Here is a 19,218-nt window from a genome sequence, read left to right as displayed (position 1 = left end):
TGAAATGATAATCTGAGAATCCTCCAACTAAGGAAATAGTTTTAATATATTATTGTTTATTTTTTAGAAAGTAGAGTGTTTTGCATGTATATAGATAGAGTCTGTTTCTAATAATTACAAATATAAAGGTATAATTGTCTAGATTATTTACTAGAAGATTTTCTAGTAATAACCATTTCAGTCTTATACTTTAGATTTGATTTTAAGGGTTGAGGGTTGTTGTTTTTTGACAAATTTAACTCTGCAGGCTTATTTTAAAAATGTTATTGTGGTTTTCTATAAAAACCTAAAGTTGCAATTCAACTTCTAAGATAATCTGCTGAGCATTAGCACCTGAGAAAACTAGGCCACCTGATAAATTTTCTTAGATAAAACCCTCTTTCTCCTTCCTTTCTCCTCCAGAATGTTGCCCAGCCTGCCAAGGATGCTAGCGCATAGAAAAGCAACATTTAACAGCCTGGCTAGTGTTTTGGTAGTGGTGGGGAGGACAAGGAAGAAGAGCAAGTGAGGCCATGGGGAAAAGGAATAAAGCTAAAACAGGGATTTTTCAGAGAGGAAGAAGAACTGGCTGGTAAGTCACTGAAGAAATGGTTGGGATATGAGCCAGGTAAAGGTGAGTCTGGAAAACCATTACTTCCCTATTGGTATATATAGGGGAAAGACCTGTTAGCAAAAGAAATTTCTGAGATTAACTATGTACTATAAATAATGTATAACAAGTAGCGCAGAGCCATGGTGGTCCAGTGGTTATAATACAGTACAGTATTACTTCTGGCATGCTACATGCTGGCAGGCTACTTCTGCTGATTGCCGGCTGCCAGCAGTTCAGCAGTTCGATTCTGACTGGCTCAAGGTTGACTCAGCCTTCCATCCTTCCAAGGTCGGTACAATGAGAATCCAGATTGTTGGGGGAAATATGCTGACACTGTAAACCATTTAGAGAGTGCTGTAAAGCACTGTGAAGCATATATAAGTCTAAGTGCTATTGCTATAACAAGTAGTGAGGGGGAAAAAGTCCTAAAAAGCATACATGTAATACTAAATATAAAAACAGTAGTTATATATTAGTCTGATAAATATTAGAGAGTTCAATGAGTATGAACATCAATATTCAGCATTAATAAAACAACAACAACAGTGTTTCAAGCAAGCATCTCAGTTAATGGCTCAAATGACATTTGTTTTACATGCTTTCTACTCACCATCTTTCGGATGGCTGCATTTGAATGGTTTGCTGCAGTAGAAATGAGCTCCAATGATTCTGCAATGTAGACAGTAAAATTGTACATTCTGAAGATTGTTGTTGGCTAATAATGCAGTTTTTATTTCCCTGGTATGCACAATCTGAGTCTAAAACTGCAAGCTAGTGAACTCACTTCCCCCTGCACCATGTCTACACTTTTTAGGATCAATATCCATTGAATTATTCCAGTGTTAGCATCACTGATAAAAAAACATAGTACAACGTGCAATATTATTAAACAAAAGAAAATTGTATTCACTCAAATGTCAAAACACAGTAAATTGTGCTGAATGGACAGCATGGCATTTACATTTGTCTCTTAATTGGTACTTTGGATTAAAATGGACTGCTTTAGTACGCAAATGTACGCTCATTCTCTTCTACTTCACTAAAAAAAAGCATACCTCATTGATACATACTTACTGGATTCTACTGCATGTGAACCTATATACTGAAACAGAAAATGTGACTTAAAAGAAATTGATCAGTTCCTTAAAAAGTCAATTTTGACCCATGGATTGTTTAACTGAGTTTATTTCTATTTAATAAAAAGAAACCTTTATGTTTGAGGGCGCAACCTGACACTTTAGATGAGCTTATCAAAGTGACCCTGAACCAAGATTTAGCATTCTGTGCAGATATGTGAATCTTTTGTTCGATAAGCAGAAGGCACTGCCAGCTTTCCTTTCTGAGGGAGAAAAAACTGTAAGAGAGCATTTCAGTTATTTTAGTAACCTAAATGAAATTGCCCAGATTTAATAGGCGGCATTGTATCATGGAAACCTGGGTTCATTATATAGGCTCCATGTAGTATAGCAGATAGGATACTGTTGTAGGACCGTGGGACTCTGGCTTTAATTCCTCCCTCAGATATAATATCTCACTAGATGTCTTTGAACTGGTCGCCCTCAATCAGCCTCTCATACCACACAGGCATAATTCTATGCCAGCAGGTTTTTTTCTTCTTCTTTCACCTTTCTTTTTTTTTTTTAAGTTGGCTACTGAACTATTTTGCTTCTTCAGCTGTTAAAATATCAGAAAATATTATTTGTCAACAACCCATTCGAATTAATACATACTCAAGGCTTCACTCCTTTAAACATAATGGAATATAATGACCAAAACAGACTTCTGTGCTTACTAGATGTATGTTATATACTGTATATAACAAATTAAAGGTTTGAATTCCTGAATTTTATGGGTTTACTATACTAGATGCTCTGTTGGATCATCATTTCAGAGACATTTCCTTACCTAAACAGAGAAACAGGGCAAGAAAAAAGCAATGGGAGCAGGAGTCTGACATCATGCTGGTTCCCTACTGAGTTTCTTTGTGGAAAGCTGGGAAGGAGCATCAGTAATCTACCTTCCTCCCTTCCCTTCAGGGCAAGCCCAAGAATGATGTAGAACAATCCAGCCAAAGTTCAGCTCTTTATTTGCTCACAGCATATACACAAAATCTTGCCAGACTAAACCTATACCACTCTTAACTCTGATATACCCTGGGAAATTTTACTTTTCTTGAGAAAGTGCTGCTTCATTGTAGTCCACCACCTCCCCCTACCACCTCCCCCTTCATAGACACAATCCATCACAACTTCACTCCCCTTCCTTTCTCAGCAGGCAGGTAGGTGGAGAGGGGGCAAGGGATTGTGAGACTGGCTGGGAAACTGTCACAGAATGTTGAAAACAAGTATCATGTAATTATAGCAGCAGTGTAGCAGCACACCAGTAGCTAGTAGCAATGAAGCAATCACAACTTCCTCAAATTTCATTCTCTTGAGTCATGGACACATTCTATAAGTTAGCCCTTTTGAGGTACCTTGATTCAAAAAAAGTTGCCCTATAATGCACCATTTTTCCAGGTAAAGGTCATGACGAGAGTTTTAGTAATATATAGATAGCTCAAAGTAGCTAGTATTATATGTGTGGTTAAATTGAAACAACAGAACAAGTTTTAAGTGTTACAATACATAAAAGGTATTTTATGGATAATCAACATTCATCCTTGAAATGTATCTTTACTGTTCAGCAATTTATTTACAACGGCATGGATAAAAACTGCACTTACTTTCAGCATCTTTCCTATCTGGTGATTCCCCAGGAAGTTTTTTAAGATAATCCTTCAGGAGAAGCTCATAGCGTGGAATTCTCTGAACAGGTTCAAGCATGTGATGTTGCAATGTCAGGTTTCCACATATTTCTTGTTTCTGAAATGCAAAAAGATATATTTCACTGATATATTGCAAAAAAAAAAAAAAAGCCACGGGTCATATATTAAAATTATTAAATGAACTGGTTATTGTTTTGTATTTTATTTTTGTTATTCTTTGTGACTTTCCCAGAGTGAGGCCAGTTCCAAACTGAATAAATAAATATGACACAGATGCTACTTTGAGCAATCAGAATGCATTGTGATGACTTACTTTATTAAATCAATAGGCTATTCAGTTCCACCTCCAGAAAACACACACACACAAACACACACCAGCAATCAACAAGCCAATTATTTCTGAAGGGATCCTTTGATCAAGGCCTGGTAAAAAAGGCAAGTTTTAAAGGCTTCAAATAAGGGCAAGATGGAGGCCAAACAGTTCTTTAAGAGAAAGTTGTTCCAGAACATAAATCCCATCAGGTGATTCTGTTCTGTGCAGAGGTGGTATTCAACCAGTTCGCACCTAATCGGGCGAACCGGTAGCGATTATTTGGTGTGGGTTGCCGAACCGGTGGCAACTCCTGGCTGGCCATGCCCCCAACCTGGTCGCCCAGTCGCTCGCTTGCGATCGCTCTCCTAGCTTTCCGTTCCCCACGTCCTCTTTCTCCCCGGGGGAAAAGAAGAAAGGCACGGACGCTGCAAGTATCGCTTTCCCCGTGTGAGTAAAGTGCCTGGAATGAGAAGGAGTGCAGGCTGACAGAGGGGGTGGGGGAATCCACTCCATCCTTGGAGAAATTTAAAGGAGCTGCTTCCAAAATGCTTGTCTGTTAAGTGCTGTGTGTGTGTGTGTGTGTGTGTGTGTGTGTGTGTGTGTGTGTGTAAGAGAGAGAGAGAGAGAGAAAGAAAGAAAGAAAGAAAGAAAGAAAGAAAGAAAGAAAGAAAGAAAGAAAGAAAGAAAGAAAGAAAGAAAGAAAGAAAGAAAGAAAGAAATAGGAAGATATATATATATAAAACTCTGTGCTATTATTTTTAATGGTTCCACTATTCATCATGTGTTAATATTTTACACTGTCCCTACACCTAGAGTGGTTTTTCTGCCTTCTTTTGCCCAGGGCTACCACATATTTTTCAGGGTTTACATGCATTCAATGTCAATAGTCCAGAGCATAAAATACACATGTGTTTAACAAGAGTTGAAAGGGACCTTGGAGGTCTTCTAGTCCAACCCCCAGCTCAGGCAAGAAAACTGAGGATGCCAAACTCTGAGTAGAAATCCTGGGAAAGGTGTCAGAATAATACTTAGAAGGGACCTTGGGGGGAACCCTATACCATTTCAGAGGAAACGGCTGTCCAGTCTTTTCTGAAAAACTTCCAGTCATTGAGCACCCAGAACTTCTGGAGACAGGCAGTTCCACTGGTTAATTGTTCTCACTGTCAGGAAGTTTCTCCTTAGTTTTAGGTTGCTTCTCTCTGTTCAGTTTCCATCCATTGCTTCTTGTTTGCATTCTGCTTCTTTGGAAAATACATTGCCCCCCTTTCTTTGTGGCAGCCCCTTAAAAGCCTGTTGCCTATCACACTCTTGAGAAAAGCAGGTGAGCCATTTCCTCCTTTCAGTGGTCCATGAAAGTACATCTATAGCATGCAGATAATAAAGTCAAAAAAGCCAATGTCAATAGTCCAAAGCATAAAATACACGTGTTTAACAAGAGTTGAAAGAACTATAGATAAGTTGAGGCTGGGTGACAAGGAATGGCTGGGAGGGAGGGGCCAGGTGAGGCACCCTTGATGTGAGTGACATTGAGTTGGCCACGCCCACCCAGTCACATGACCAAGCCATGCCCACCCAGGCACATGACCACCAAGCCACGCCCACCAAATAAGCCACACCTACAGAACCAGTAGTAAAAAAATTTGAATTCCACCACTGGTTCTGTGACCAAGTGCATGCTGACTCTGCTAGTTCATACAGAATGGGTAGAAACTAGAGAGGCAGGTAGTATCTCAAATAACTATCTCCTATGCTATAAAGAGCTTTATAGACAATAATCAGAAGTTTCAATTACATCTAGAAACCCATTGGTAACCATACAGCAGTTCATTAAGCAAAGGTGTTTCATGTGCATAATGTACCAAACCCATAATTGCCTGTCCTGCATTCTTGATCAACTATAGCCTCTGTGTGGTCTTGTATCAATTTAGATCATATTGCAGTAGTCCAAATATGAAGTGGTCAAAGCACAGAAGGGGCTCAATCGATTCTCTCCACCCACCCAGCCGCAGCCAACACCAATTGGATCCAACTTCAGAGACAGGAGAGAACTACTCAAACATACACTTTCTTCTTCAAACCCAATGCTTGCGCCAAAAAGACAGAATGATTGATAATATTAACAAAAACATCTATCAATAGATATGTATGCACACCTACACATGCATACACATACATTCATTCATTCATTCATTCAGCCAGCCCCAGTCATATTCCCATGCATCAACCATTTCATAGCATCCATTTCATAGTTATCCATTTTAAAAATAGTTTAATAAGAAAGCAAATTTAATGAGAAATCAAATTCAGAATATTAACGTGTTTCTGTATCAGCAGCTATCTTAAGATTTTGGCAATATTTTTCCATGTCATTCCATAAACATCATACAAAGGGTCACAGACTGTAGTATTATTCATATGAAGATCATGACAAATATTGCATGCAAAAGAAAAAAAACATTATACAAAGCTGTTTTCATATGGCAAATCACCAGAAATAAAGAGGAAAAAGAAGGAAAGTGTGTCAGATAGAGAAAAGATCCTGATTAATAGTTGGATTTCAGTCTAAACAGAATAAATTACAGAAGCTCTTCTCTCCCTTTTCTACCCTGTTCATATTTCTTTATTGAAATACTTTTTAGTGTTATATTGCCTCTCTTAACACATACCACCTCTATAAATCTATCAAACAAATTCAAATGAAAGTAATCAATTAAGGTAATTGGTGTGCTTATCCAGAAAATTAAGTTTATCTTGATACATTTATAGTATACAAGGTGAAGCATGTACTGAAAAATGTTATAAGCAAGTACTACATTGCATAGTAAGAAAAAAGTAATAAACATATCACTTATTTGTTTTAATTGAAAGTAATATTTGCCTAACGACTCTAGGATGCTTTTTTTAAGTTATGAAAAAAATGGTACAAAATGTCTTCAGCTATGTATATCAGCTGCAAATATCCAAGATGAAATTTCCTTCTCTAAGTTTTTACATATGAGGAACTCTTTATCAATATCTAATGCCGTGACTTCAAATGGACTGGAAAATATTTTATTCCCTGGTTGTACTCCATCTGTTACAGACTTTCAAGATATAAGCAGTTGTACTGCATTGTCTTATGATATCTGGCTGATGTAAGAGTAGCATAAGGCCAGGTCACTTGAGGCACCCTAGTTGTAGAATTCAGTCCCAATATCAGATCAACCTCATACCCAATTAGTTTTAGATTGGCTAAAAAAAATCTTTGTGTTACAATAGGTTTTTAATGTTTCTTTGAGACTGCATGTTTTAAATCTGCTCTCTTCACTTTAGATCAGTTTTAATTCTATGGTTTTATGTTATTATTCTGGTTTATTTTCTGTAGTTAAGGCTAAAACAATATGAAAATATGTTGGTATATAACAAAGAAAAAGAGTGAATACATACTCTTTACATTCCAAGTGGCAACTTAGAAACATACCTGTATGTTTTGAATGACATCCTTAAAAGGAGATGATCTCTGCATCCATGTGTTTACCATATCCATTGCTCTGTCAAAATTCTTTACATATTCTCCATACATCTTCAGAAATGGAGCAAGCTTTTGAAGGATGTCTCCTAACCTTGGGTTTGTATCCCTAAAAACACACATTTAAAGATATAAAGATATAAAGGTGTGTGTGTGTGTGTGTGTGTGTGTATAAAAATATAAACTTGGATTCATCAATAATTATAGGTATACCCTGGGTTTGATTCATATTTTTATCTGCAAATGATGGGAGCCATAAATAAAAACAACTTTTGATTGTCTCCCTTCACACAGTAGCACTATACTCAGAAATCCTGGACAAATATTTGAAGAAGGCAAACGATGAAAATCACCAAATGTCTATATCTTTTTCTGTCAAGTACAGTACCGATACTTTCTATTTATTCACCTGTATTTGCATAAAGTCAATTCTACTTGTTTCTGTAATGTATTATATAAAATTAAGTTGAAAACAATTTGTACTGTGAATGTCCATGTCTGGAACACTTGGAAATACTGGAGATGTTTTATGATATTCAAAATATTTTGAAATATCATAAAACACCAGCAAAATTTATCTATTTATGTACTATCCCAATAAATCAAAATTCTGGGCATTTAACAAAATTTTAAGATGATGTTAAAGATCATTTATACCATTTGTTGAATACTTTTTTAACCACTTAAATAGCACTTCAAAATATTGATGGATATCCATTGTTTCTACTTCTTCCTTGTAAAAATAATTTAAATCCATTTCTTCCTCCTGTCTTCTAACCAGAAAACAGTTCCTTCAGAGGAACTTTTATCTTATCCTATGCCATCTATATTGTATTAAGAGCCTTTGGAGATAAGCTTTGTGATGACTGAATTATACACTTTTCAGTATGTATTTACATGACGTCTAACTGACCAAATCAATTTATCATTTAAAGAAAGAGCAACATGTGGCCTTATACTGTTTAAACCATCTTAATTTCTGCAATCTGCTATTACACATCACTAAACTGATTATCTGCATGAATAATTTCTTCCTACTGTTTTATTACTTTAGAATCCACCAGACTGTCTCTTTATGGACCCAGTTCTACATCCTGGCCAGGACTCTGCTTGTGCTAGAATTTGTAAAAGTAGGCTTCACTGATGCAAGCATAATTAACCCAGTGAGAATACAAGCATGGCATGTAGCAGTTACTAACTCTGAACACAGTGGGAAAGGTCAGTGCTTCTGTACTAGGTCTGACACTCGTAACTCTTAACGTTAGGGAAATGGTGGAAGACTATTGAATAGTCTTATAAGATTATTTCTGTCTTCCTTTATTTTACTGGTACCAATAAAGTGATGTGAAATTTGTTGAGTTTCTAATTATAAAGTATATATTATGTGTATGTAAATATATTATACCAATCTACTAAAATATCAATAGTGTATTACAGAAAAAAATAACTTTTTTACTTCTTAATATGGAAATATTTGCTTGTAACTTTTCATTTACCCACCACTCATCTGTAATCCTTGTTTTGAGTTCAGGAAGGAGAAACTGTTCATGGAAGCGATAAATGGAAGAAATATTTGAAAATATTCCTGTTACCACATCAGGTGGAATTCCCGACTCATACAATTTAGTGCAAAAAACCTGCACAAAAAAGAACACAAAACCTCCACAAAATCACTTCCAAATAGAACATAACTTACATTGATGTAGCTGGATTTTGAAAGATGATTCTATTTTTTTTAAAAGGAATCTTCTATTATATATTCAAAGGATGTGGAGTTGTTAAGATGGTTCCTTTTAAGCAGATATATCCCACCTTCAAGGTCACTCAGCATGTAAGGTGATTAATAACTTGTTTCTTTTGAGATTTACTTAACAAAAATGAAGTCCCAAACTATAAAGCAGAGCCAAATACAATTTATAGATATTTTCAGATATCTTTTCTGAATAAATACTATGTCTCATATACATAGTTGTGCTTTTAAAGTTGTAGCAACATTTTGGCAGAATCTGATCTGCCATCATCAGGCTTCTGTATAGTGTTCGTCTGTGAGTCAGACTTTCACAGCCGTTTCTGTTTTAAATTTGGGGCTAGCCTATTGCTGTGCCAGAATGTTTTTTTCTTCATCCTGATTGGTTGGGAGTCATGGTCTGTGTTTATTGGTCTTGGAGTTTGCTGTGTTCTGCTTGATTGGTGTTTCTAATATCTTCTGTCTGTTTTGTAGCTTTTTTTTGTCTTGATTGGCTGGCAACATTGTGTTTCCTGTATTGGAGGCTTTTAGTGCGGCTTGGCTCCGAGTAAATGTACAACTATCATTTATTAGGAAGCTAGGTTTCATCTGGGTGCCTGGTTGAGGTGTGTTTGAGCTGGAGGTATCGGGGGGGTCTATTTGTGCCCAGGTGTTTGCCTGGCTTGTGGTGTGGAGATTGTTTTGTTTGTGAGTGCAGGCTTCCAGATAATTGACAGTCTGGTGGAGTCATCTCTTCTATTCATGCTTTCAGGTCCTTTTTCAATCTCTATGGCTTCTCTGATAATTCTGTAGCTGGGGTTTTCTATAGTGGCTAGGGTTTTGGTGCCATTGAAGTCGATGCTATGACCTGTGGCTTTCATGTGTTGGACTAGTGAGGAAGTGTGTTTCAGCTTTTTTACTGCATTTTTGTGTTCATCCAGGTGGGTACTTATTCTTCTATTGGTCTGTCCAATGTATGTGGCAGGGCATGATGCACAGGGGACTTCATATATGCCTTGGTTTTCCAGGTCAATTTTATCTTTGGGGTTTCTTAGGGTGGCTGCTGTTTTGAAGGCAGTCTTGATGTGATGCCTGTGTAGTATCTTACTGTTTTTGTCTGTAGTACCTCTTATGTACTAAGAAACCCCAAGACCAATAAACACAGACCAAGACTCCCAGCCAATCAGGATGAAGAAAAAACCATTCTGGCACAGCAGTAGGCTAACACCAAATTTAAAACAGAAACAGCTGTGAAAGTCTGACTCACAGACGAACACAATACAGAAGCCTGATGATGGCAGATGAGATTCTGCTGAAACATTGCTACAACTTTAAAAGCACAACTATAATGACGTGGGAAAATACCTGAACAAAGCTGAATACCATACATATAAATACCCGTGAAAACTTAAGAATATATATGTGGGTGTGTGTGTGTGTGTGTGTGTGTGTGTGTGTATGTATATATATATGTATATGTATACGTATATGTATATACACACACGTATACCGTGTTTCTCACAAAATAAGGCTGGGCCTTATTTTTTTTTGACCCCCGAAAAAATGGCTAGGCCGTCTTTTCAGGGGTGACTTAATTTCCCCCCCTTGCATCCTTGGGTGGGCGAGCGGCAACGGCTTGGATGTTGACTTCGGTGTTGGTGGGGCACTTCATATCGGGAGACCTTCCGCCACCGTTGCTTTCCCTTCTCCCCGTGCTGCTGCGGCGTTTAGAGCAATGCCACGGTGTTTGGCGCAGCCATGCGTGGCCAGCCAGGGCTCCTCCCTGCAACCGGAGCCCGGCAGAGACACTTGGCTTCAGGCGCTCCTGTCACCGCCTTCCTTTCGCCTTTGAAGGCAAAGCCAATTCTTTTAAAAACGACGCCCTACTACCGGTACAACAAAGCCTCCCTTGCCCAAGAGGGCAGCCCAACCCCATGTGGGGAGGCGAATCTCCCAGGGCCGCAGTGCAGGATTGGCCCACCCCAGGAGAAGTACCCAGCCACCATCCCTGCCTGGCGCCGGGCAGAGTGTGAAGAGCTTTGCTGGGGCGCCAGCGCAGCTGACAGGTGGGCCCTCCTGCTCGGCAGCAGAGCTCTCGCCAAGGCAGTGAGCACCTCCCTGCTGGGCCCTCCGCTCATCCCGCCAGGGCCACACCAGCGCCGTGCGGGCTGGGCAGAGCCAGGAAAGCGAGCCGCGGTTGCGTGTCCACCTGCCAAGCGAAAGAGCTGGGCCAACCCAAGCTTGGCTTCCTTCCCAAGTCCCTCCAGCCCGAACCCGAAGGGGCTACCCGGAGAGGCCTCCCGAGGCAGTGATAGCGCCTACCCATCCATGGACAGGGAGGCAAGGCGACAGCCTGCGCCGCGTCCTCCTGCGAGCTAAGCCCTGCCGAATGAGCGCCTCTGCCCGATGCCCATGCTGCTGCAGCGTTTGGAGCTGCCAGCACATTTGGAGATGCGTGGGGATGGGGATGGGATGGGCGAGGGGTGGAAAGGACAGGCAGCTTCGGGCTCTCTCCGCCGGACTCGCCGGCCAGGGAAGCAGTGCTGCCGTCGCCTCGCCTCCCTGTCTGCAGATGGGTGGGTGCTATCACTGCCTCGGGCAGCCTCTCCCAGTGGCCCCTTCAGGTTCGGGCTGGAGGGACTTGGGAAGGAAGCCAAACTCGGGTGGGCCCGGCTCTTTCACTTGGCAGGCAGGTGCATACCCACGGCTCGCTTTACCAGCTCTGCCCAGCCGGCACGGCTCTGGTGTGGCCCTGGCTGGATGAGCGGAGGGCCCGGTGGGGAGGCGCTCAATGCCTTGGCGAGAGCTCCGCCGCTGGGCAGGAGGGCCAGCCTGTCAGCTGCGCTGGGCGCCCCAGGCGAAGCTCTTCACGCTCTGCCCAGTGCCAGGCAGGGATGGCGGCTGGGCGCTTCTCCTGGGGTGGGCCGATCCTGCACTGCGGCCCTGGGAGATTTGCCTCCCCTCTCGGGCAGGGGAGGCTTTGTCGTACTGGTAGTAGGGCATCGTTTTTAAAAGAATTGGCTTTGCCTTCGAAGGCGAAGGGAAGGCAGCAACAGGAGCGCCTGAAGCCGAGTACCTCCGCCGGGCTCCGGTTGCAGGAAGGAGCCCTGGCTGGCTGCGCATGGCTGCGCCAAACGCCACAGTGTTGTTCTAAACGCCGCGGCAGCACAGGGACAAGGGAAAGCAACGGTGGCAGAAGGTCTCCCGATACGAAGTGCCCCACCAACGCTGAAGTCAACGCAGGCAGCACCATATCTGGGTATGCAACAAAAGTACTTCCTAACGGCAAGCCCCCCCTGCCATTCCCCCCCATTTCGCATGTTTAATATAGGGCTTAATTTGGGGGGAGGGGCTTAATTTGATTTTATGCCTATAAAACATGCTGGGACTTCCTATTGGGGGAGGCTGTATTGTTGGAGAAACACGATATATATATACACATATACACATATATACATATATACATATACATATACATATACATATACATATACATATACATATACATATACATATACATACATACATACATACATATATATACATATACATATACATATACATACACATACACACACACACATATGTATGTATGTATGTATGTATATATAGCCTGACTTTGTTGAAGTATTTTCCACGTCATTGTAGTTGTTCTTTTAAAGTTGTAGCAGCGTTTCAGCAGAATCTCATCTGCCATCATCAGGCTTCTGTATGATGGCAGATGAGATTCTGCTGAAACGTGCTACAACTTTAAAAGAACAACTACAATGACGTGGGAAAATACCCGAACAAAGCCGAAGGCCATACATGTAAGTACCCGCGAAAACTTAAGAAAACATATATATATAAATCTTCTATGTGGAGATGTTTAGATAGATAGACATTATTGTACTGTATATATTATTTACTATATTATATTAAAAGGGAAGTACAGTAAGATAATAAGGAAGTTTAGCTGGAGAATAGTGTGGTTGATAAGGCATCCTCTCAATGAAATTAGACAGCATAAACATTTCATCAGAATGGGACAAGTGATTAGTCTCCATTCTTGAAGCAGTCTTTCTGAAACTGAAACATTAAACTATATAGAAGCAGAAAAAAACATTCAGTTAGTTCAGTTTTGTATAAACTCATTCATTCCATCTTATGGATTGCAACATTCTATCCAGGGACAAGGAGTCATCTGGAAATTAAGGTGCACATATCAAACTGGGTATTGCATATAGCAATGTACTGCCATAAAGCAAGGTATTTTTATGATGTGATCCATGCATACAAAAGTAGGTTACTAGTCAGATGTGTTTAAGCTTAACTAAAATAGGAGAAACGAAGAGTACTGGGCTGCAGAAATCCAGGTGAAAGCTAGATGCAGCACAGATATAACAACTCTTCACTCCTTGCTGCCACCTATGGGTCATCTCCGTATCTACCACTAAGATCTGGTTGCCCTAGTGGAAAATGCCAGGCACATTGCTCACAAAAATACTTGAATGTGTTCAATATTTGGAATAAGTAGAAATACAGAACAACAATGTATCTCAAAAAATAAAATTTGGTTAAAATAAATTTACCTGATCAAGAAGATAAAGCCGGTTAACATATGCTTCTTCTGTATGCAGAAGTTCATTTGCAATATTAAACAGCTTTTGTGGCTCTGAATACTGTGACAATATGAAAAATATGAAAAATCGACTTTAAATACACATTCCAACTACAAGAGAAATCAAGATCTTTTGTACTGTTTGTTTCCAATTGTTTAAGTATTCCCCTGTGAGAAAGTCTCTTATTTTCTGTTGCAGTGATCAAGTATACAATTAGCTGGTATACAATTAGATAAAATAATCATGCATATGATTATTAAAGGAGCACATTTCACTGTTATTCCAAAATCAAATTAGTACAGCAAAAATTCCTATAACAAATAAAGTACCATGTAAGGTATTTATTATCTTTAAAGTTAGTAAATTATATCAATTCCTCCAATGTGTTACTTATTTCAGTGTGGAATTTCCCTCCCTGAATCAAATGTAGTCCCACTGGCCTGACTGATTAACCAAAGGCAATCAACATTTCGTCACAAGAGGTTTAAGTAGTGCTCCTGATCTTGCTTTAAAGGGAGGGAGGAATCAACCCCATTTTCACTGAAGAAAACCAAGATCTCTCTATTCTCACACCACAGAAATGCACAGTGGCAGCGATATGATCCAGAATAATGGTAAGATGGAAAATATTAATGATTACTATTCCTCCAAATCTTTGCAAAGACCAATTTACCGCTACTTTCATAAAATGCACTGAGAACATATCTGAACTCTGAGTTATTTTAGCCTTACTTCACTACTGTTAAAACATTTGTAAGAACTATACAACTGTACTCTCGTTAAACAAAATCAATGAGAGGTCATTTAAATCAGCAAGGTGTAAGTTAATACAGGTTTGTTCAGCATGTGGACACACAGGTATGTGGTGGACTGGCTACACTGGCTCTCTCAGACAGTGTTTCCTACCCTTCTGTCACAATTCTTGGAGAGTCTTTTCAGTTGCCGACAATTTCCACTCATTACCAAGAAAATTCCTCTTGGCACCTGTTCACATAAGGAAAGTGGGGAGTCTCCTCTGCTCTTGACTTCTCCAAATGGCAAAGTGATATGGAATCATAAGAGGCTACATTCCGTGTCAGGATGAGCCTGCTAATACCAGAAGATTAGGTTGTTTTATTAAGTAGATTAGGCAATTAAGATAAGGGCTAATTGAGGATTGAATAATGGGTGAAAAGGAAGCTCTCATGAACCTTGCAGGTTTAGTGACAACTCCAGGCATGAATATTTATCAAGAAACACTTGCACTTACACAGATAGAATGAAATAAGACTTAAGCATGCAAATAAACAGATTAGACCAGTCCATAATATAAATACTACAATTCATCACTTCTATCTAACTCTGCATTTCTTTTGATGGCTATTTACTTCTGAATCCTGCAACCTTCCTCCAGGTTAGTATGTGCCTTTCATCTGGAGAGAGGTAGACTGGGAAGAGGTGTCCTCTGATGGAAGACAAAGGAACAAAGGCAAAATGGAGCTGCCCTTTTCCTCTTTGTAAAAGTTCACCTGAGAAAGGACAAGTTTCCCCGTTCCTAACTAGTTGCTTATAGTTTGAGTTTTACCTTGTTTCTGCAGTAGACCATTTTGATTAATTCTTTTCAAGTGTAAATTCTTAGAATGTTTTCCCTCCTTTTAGTACATATAAATGAAAAAATAATATAAACAACAAGTACAGTGATATATTACTGCAGGATTTTTTAAAAAAATAAACGCAAGCTTTTTCTTTGCTCTTCCCACCCTTGAAGTATCCTCTGATGTCTGGACCTTCCATTTAAACCCTCGCATATGCACATACACATTATCACAGTAATAGGATGAAATGAAGTTGCAGAAATGTCTACAAGCACAGAATCAAATTCAGAGAGTGCCAAGTACTCTACATTTACAGCTATACAATTGCAGGTTGGCGAACACTCCTGAAAACAAGTGAAAAATAAATCAACACAGAGCTCTCACTTGAGGCACAAATTAAGAGGTTCAATGTCTACTTCAGACACATTATGTGAAAATCTAGCTCTTTTGAGAAGGCTCTAATGCTGGAAAAGGTGGAAGAAGAAAAGAGAAGAGGCCTAATAGGAAAAAGGTAGGTAGACAGTAGTGATGGCTGTAAGACCTGAAAAACCAGTTTAGGAACAGATAAGTTTTGGAGAAAATCTAGAATACTGCATCCAGTTTTGGTCACCACACTACAAAAAAGATGTTGAGACTCTAGAAAGAGTACAGAGAAAAGCAACAGAGATAACTAGGTGACTGGAGGCTAAAATATACAAAGAAGAGTTACAGAACTGGGCAAGGCTAGTCTCATGAAGAGAAGGGGAGACATGATAGCAGTGTTCCAATTTTGTGTGATGACCCGGCGTATACCACAAATATAACAAAAACCAAAACGTAAATAAAGGTCCTTTAATACCTTCACCTTGGCTTCACTGTTCAATTGTTCACAGTTGGAGATTAAACTATTTTCAAAGTAACATTCCAAATGAAAGAAATACAGTTCAAACTCAAATAGCAGATAACGAAGCAAAAGACAAAAACAAACTGCACTGAAGAAAGTTCCATGACAGACCAGGATAATTAATTACAAACTTCAAGGAGATAACCAGGTACAGTCCGCTGGAAGAACGGCAACCAAGATAAACCTCAAGAAAACACGCTTGTCTCCAGCACTTGCTAGCACGCAGGTCCAAACTCTTATGCAGATCTCACACCTGCAACCCATGAAGAGGATCATGGCCCTCTTCTCCTGAGTAGATGTTTTTCCCTGATCCTCTCTTCCCTGCGTGCCCTAGGATGGATAAGGGATGGGCCTGACTGGTCAGCTGGCCTCTGCCCTTCCCCAGCCTCCTCCACAACCTCTGGAGCCACACTGCCACTCCCTGTTGGCTGTTCCTCCTCTCCCTCAGAGTCAGTTTCCACCAGGGGCATGAAAATTTGAGGGGCAATCACAGAGAGGAGGAAGTCAACCTGTTTCCCAAAGCACCTGAAGGAATAACAAGCAATAATGGATGAAAACTGATCAAGGAGAGATTCAATCTACAAATAAGAAGAAATTTTCTGACTGTGAGAGCAATATACCAATGGAACCTTGTCTTCAGAAATTGTGGGAACTTCATCACTGGAAGCTTTCAAGAAGAGAATCCAACTATTGGATATAAAGCTAGTAGTTAGGAAATCAGATATATTTGTGTGGGTTCTTCTCTGTCAATGCTTTAGGGTCAGGTGGATTCTAAGCAGAAAAAAATGAAGGTGAAGTCCCAAAGGTGCTTTTTTCAAGAGGCAACTGGACTTAGTTCTTCCTTGAAGACGTTTCGCTTCTCATACAAGAAGCTTCTTCTGTTCTGAGTGAAGAAGCTTCAGAACTGAGGAAACTTCTTGGATGAGAAGTGAAATATCTTCAAGGAAGTTGTCTCTTGAAAAAGCACCTTTGGGACAATCATCACCTGGATAACTGAGAATCTTCATTGGCAAGTAACAGAAACAAATTAGTTTGTTTTTTTTAAATGGAGAAGGGTACTAGAAGAAAGAGTTAGATTTTTTTCCTATTGCTACCATTGCAACACTAAAATCTTTTCTAGATAAGATGGTAAATAATGAGCTGGTATATAGCTGTGAGTAGTAGTAGTCAATGCTTCATGAATGGAACTGGTTATTTGAGGGCCTATCTCTCCCCGATTATGCCTAACTGTTCCATTAGACCCAGCAAAAAAGATATGCTCTGGGTCTCAACTATTAGAGAGTGGCAGCTCGGGGAATTCTGGGAGTTCACATATCTTAATGTTGCTGAGGTTGTGAACCTGCCTTAGAAATTAGATTGGTCCTGACTCTATTGGAGTTCCATGGGATCTTAAAGCCATGTTTTTTTTCTGGGGGCATTAAGATCAAGGTGTGTACCTAATCTTGTACAATGGCTGTACTGACCTGTGTTGGCTCTTGCCTCAGCTACAGGTTATATGTGTTTTGTTATCTTTTATTGTTTGGTATTTTTAATTATTGTTAGCTACCTATAGTCATGGATTTGAAATTGGTAGTCATATAAATTGAAATAAATAAAACCAGTCAACATTTTATGTGCATTGCCACATATATTTATAGTTAAATATAATAACACAGCTCTGATGCTAAGGGCAGTATCGCCTTAAGAATAATTTAGATAATGCAATACAAGCTATTATTAAAAAGACATGACTGATGTAACTGCAAATTAAGGATTTTCCATCATAATTTTCTTTGTATTATAAATTATTCCATCCATGCATTAGAGCTTCAAAGCAAGAACACACATTCTGAGCCTGTAATGTTGAGAATAGTTTCCATGTTTTGCCTTAATTACCACTATTATACTACCTTGGTTGCCATAACATCAAAATCAATGTTTATAGGCCTTCCGAGTCATATTCATAAGCTGATGAGTGTAAAAGATGGTGTATATGAATACAGAAACACTTACCTCCTAAACTAATGCTGATGAATTACTTATCCTATCTCTGATTGGAAATATGTGTCTTTAAGGATAAATTAATACCCATGCTAAAATGATAGTAAATGCAGCCATTTGTCTGGACTATTTTGTAAATATTGAAGTCAGGTACAATTTTCATCCATCTGACTTTGTTCTTTCTATTAGATATTTGGATTTCTAATGGTTATCAAGCTTACTTTGTAGCCAATTTCTGAATAAGTTAGTTCTTAACCTTTAAGGGAGCTTTAAGACACCTAAAACACCAGTCAGAAAACAACCCAAACATCGAAAAGGAAGTTGGAACTATTTAGGGGGGGAGGGAAATTAACCCACCATCATTTAGGTATGAAAGAAAGATTAGATAGCAGAGAAAACAAAAGACATCCAGCAAATAATTTGCTGGTCTTTTTTTCTTAAATTTTAAAATCTATTATTACTATCAGGACATACACAAGAATGCATTTTATTAACAGTCTGCTTATATGTATATTTCTTAAATGGACTGGTCAATAATACTTATATGTTTTATGTCAGCCTTCAAGATCTTCTGCTACTGCTTTGCATCTTTTGGCTGCCATAAAGTAACGGGGGAGGAAGGGGGAATTGTCTGGGAAGAGAGCTGGAGGTGTTACATTCTTGTGTTGTATAAATGAAGAATGGGGGGGGGGAGTATAAATTCCTGCTTTAGGTTTCTATTTCTCGCTTGGCTTTCTTTTCTCTGTGCAACTGCAAATCTTTATCAAAATATGCCAAGGTCAACGGACAGAGGCCTCATCACCACCTGAAGATGTCCACATGGTCATATCCACAACTTTTAATTGGAAGAATCTTTTGAACTTTGGGGAGTGGGAACAATTCCATCACTTTGTATATGTAATCTGCGTGCCTAATTTCTCAGATTCAGAATTTTACCTGAAGCTACCACTTCAATTTTCAGTAAAAGATTTCTTTCCTCTAATCTATGGAGTCTAAGTATTTCTTTCTTGGATTTTGAATGGAGCACAGACTGACATTTTATTTCTAAAAGTCACTTAGAATGTTCCAAAAATGCTGACTGGAATTAGTAAAGAATGAGAAGTGAAGCTAATAATGTGGTATTGGAACTATGCTTTGAATAAAAAAAAGACAAACTCTACAAGTAGCCAAGTAGTAAGGAATACTGAGCTAAGTCCATACACTATGTATGACAGTATAATGCAACTTTATATATGCTAGAATGTGCTGAAAGTAAAAATCCCACACAGCAAGTAGTA

The 19,218-nt window shown here is 39.3% G+C and overlaps 1 protein-coding gene across 2 annotated transcripts in view; it reads right to left on the bottom strand.

Annotated features, from left to right (window-relative positions):
• The window catches only part of FGD3 (FYVE, RhoGEF and PH domain containing 3), a 108,936-nt gene that overhangs the window by 21,686 nt on the left and 68,032 nt on the right, over window positions 1-19,218 (bottom strand). For both annotated transcript variants that reach the window (XM_087954789.1, XM_026677297.2), the window contains exons 5-9: window positions 13,475-13,564; window positions 8,678-8,814; window positions 7,130-7,286; window positions 3,315-3,453; window positions 1,203-1,261 (exon numbers count right to left, since the gene is read on the bottom strand). In XM_087954789.1, the coding sequence (XP_087810915.1) occupies window positions 1,203-1,261; window positions 3,315-3,453; window positions 7,130-7,286; window positions 8,678-8,814; window positions 13,475-13,564 (582 nt within the window). The remainder of the gene's footprint in view (window positions 1-1,202; window positions 1,262-3,314; window positions 3,454-7,129; window positions 7,287-8,677; window positions 8,815-13,474; window positions 13,565-19,218) is intronic.

This window comes from Notechis scutatus, chromosome 2 (assembly GCF_049901735.1).
Source record: "Notechis scutatus isolate UNSWTSFEM ecotype Mainland chromosome 2, rNotScu1.2, whole genome shotgun sequence".
Classification (NCBI taxonomy): Eukaryota; Metazoa; Chordata; class Lepidosauria; order Squamata; family Elapidae; genus Notechis; species Notechis scutatus.
Note: the sequence above shows the minus strand (reverse complement) of the source record. Positions and strands in the feature narration are given on the sequence as shown.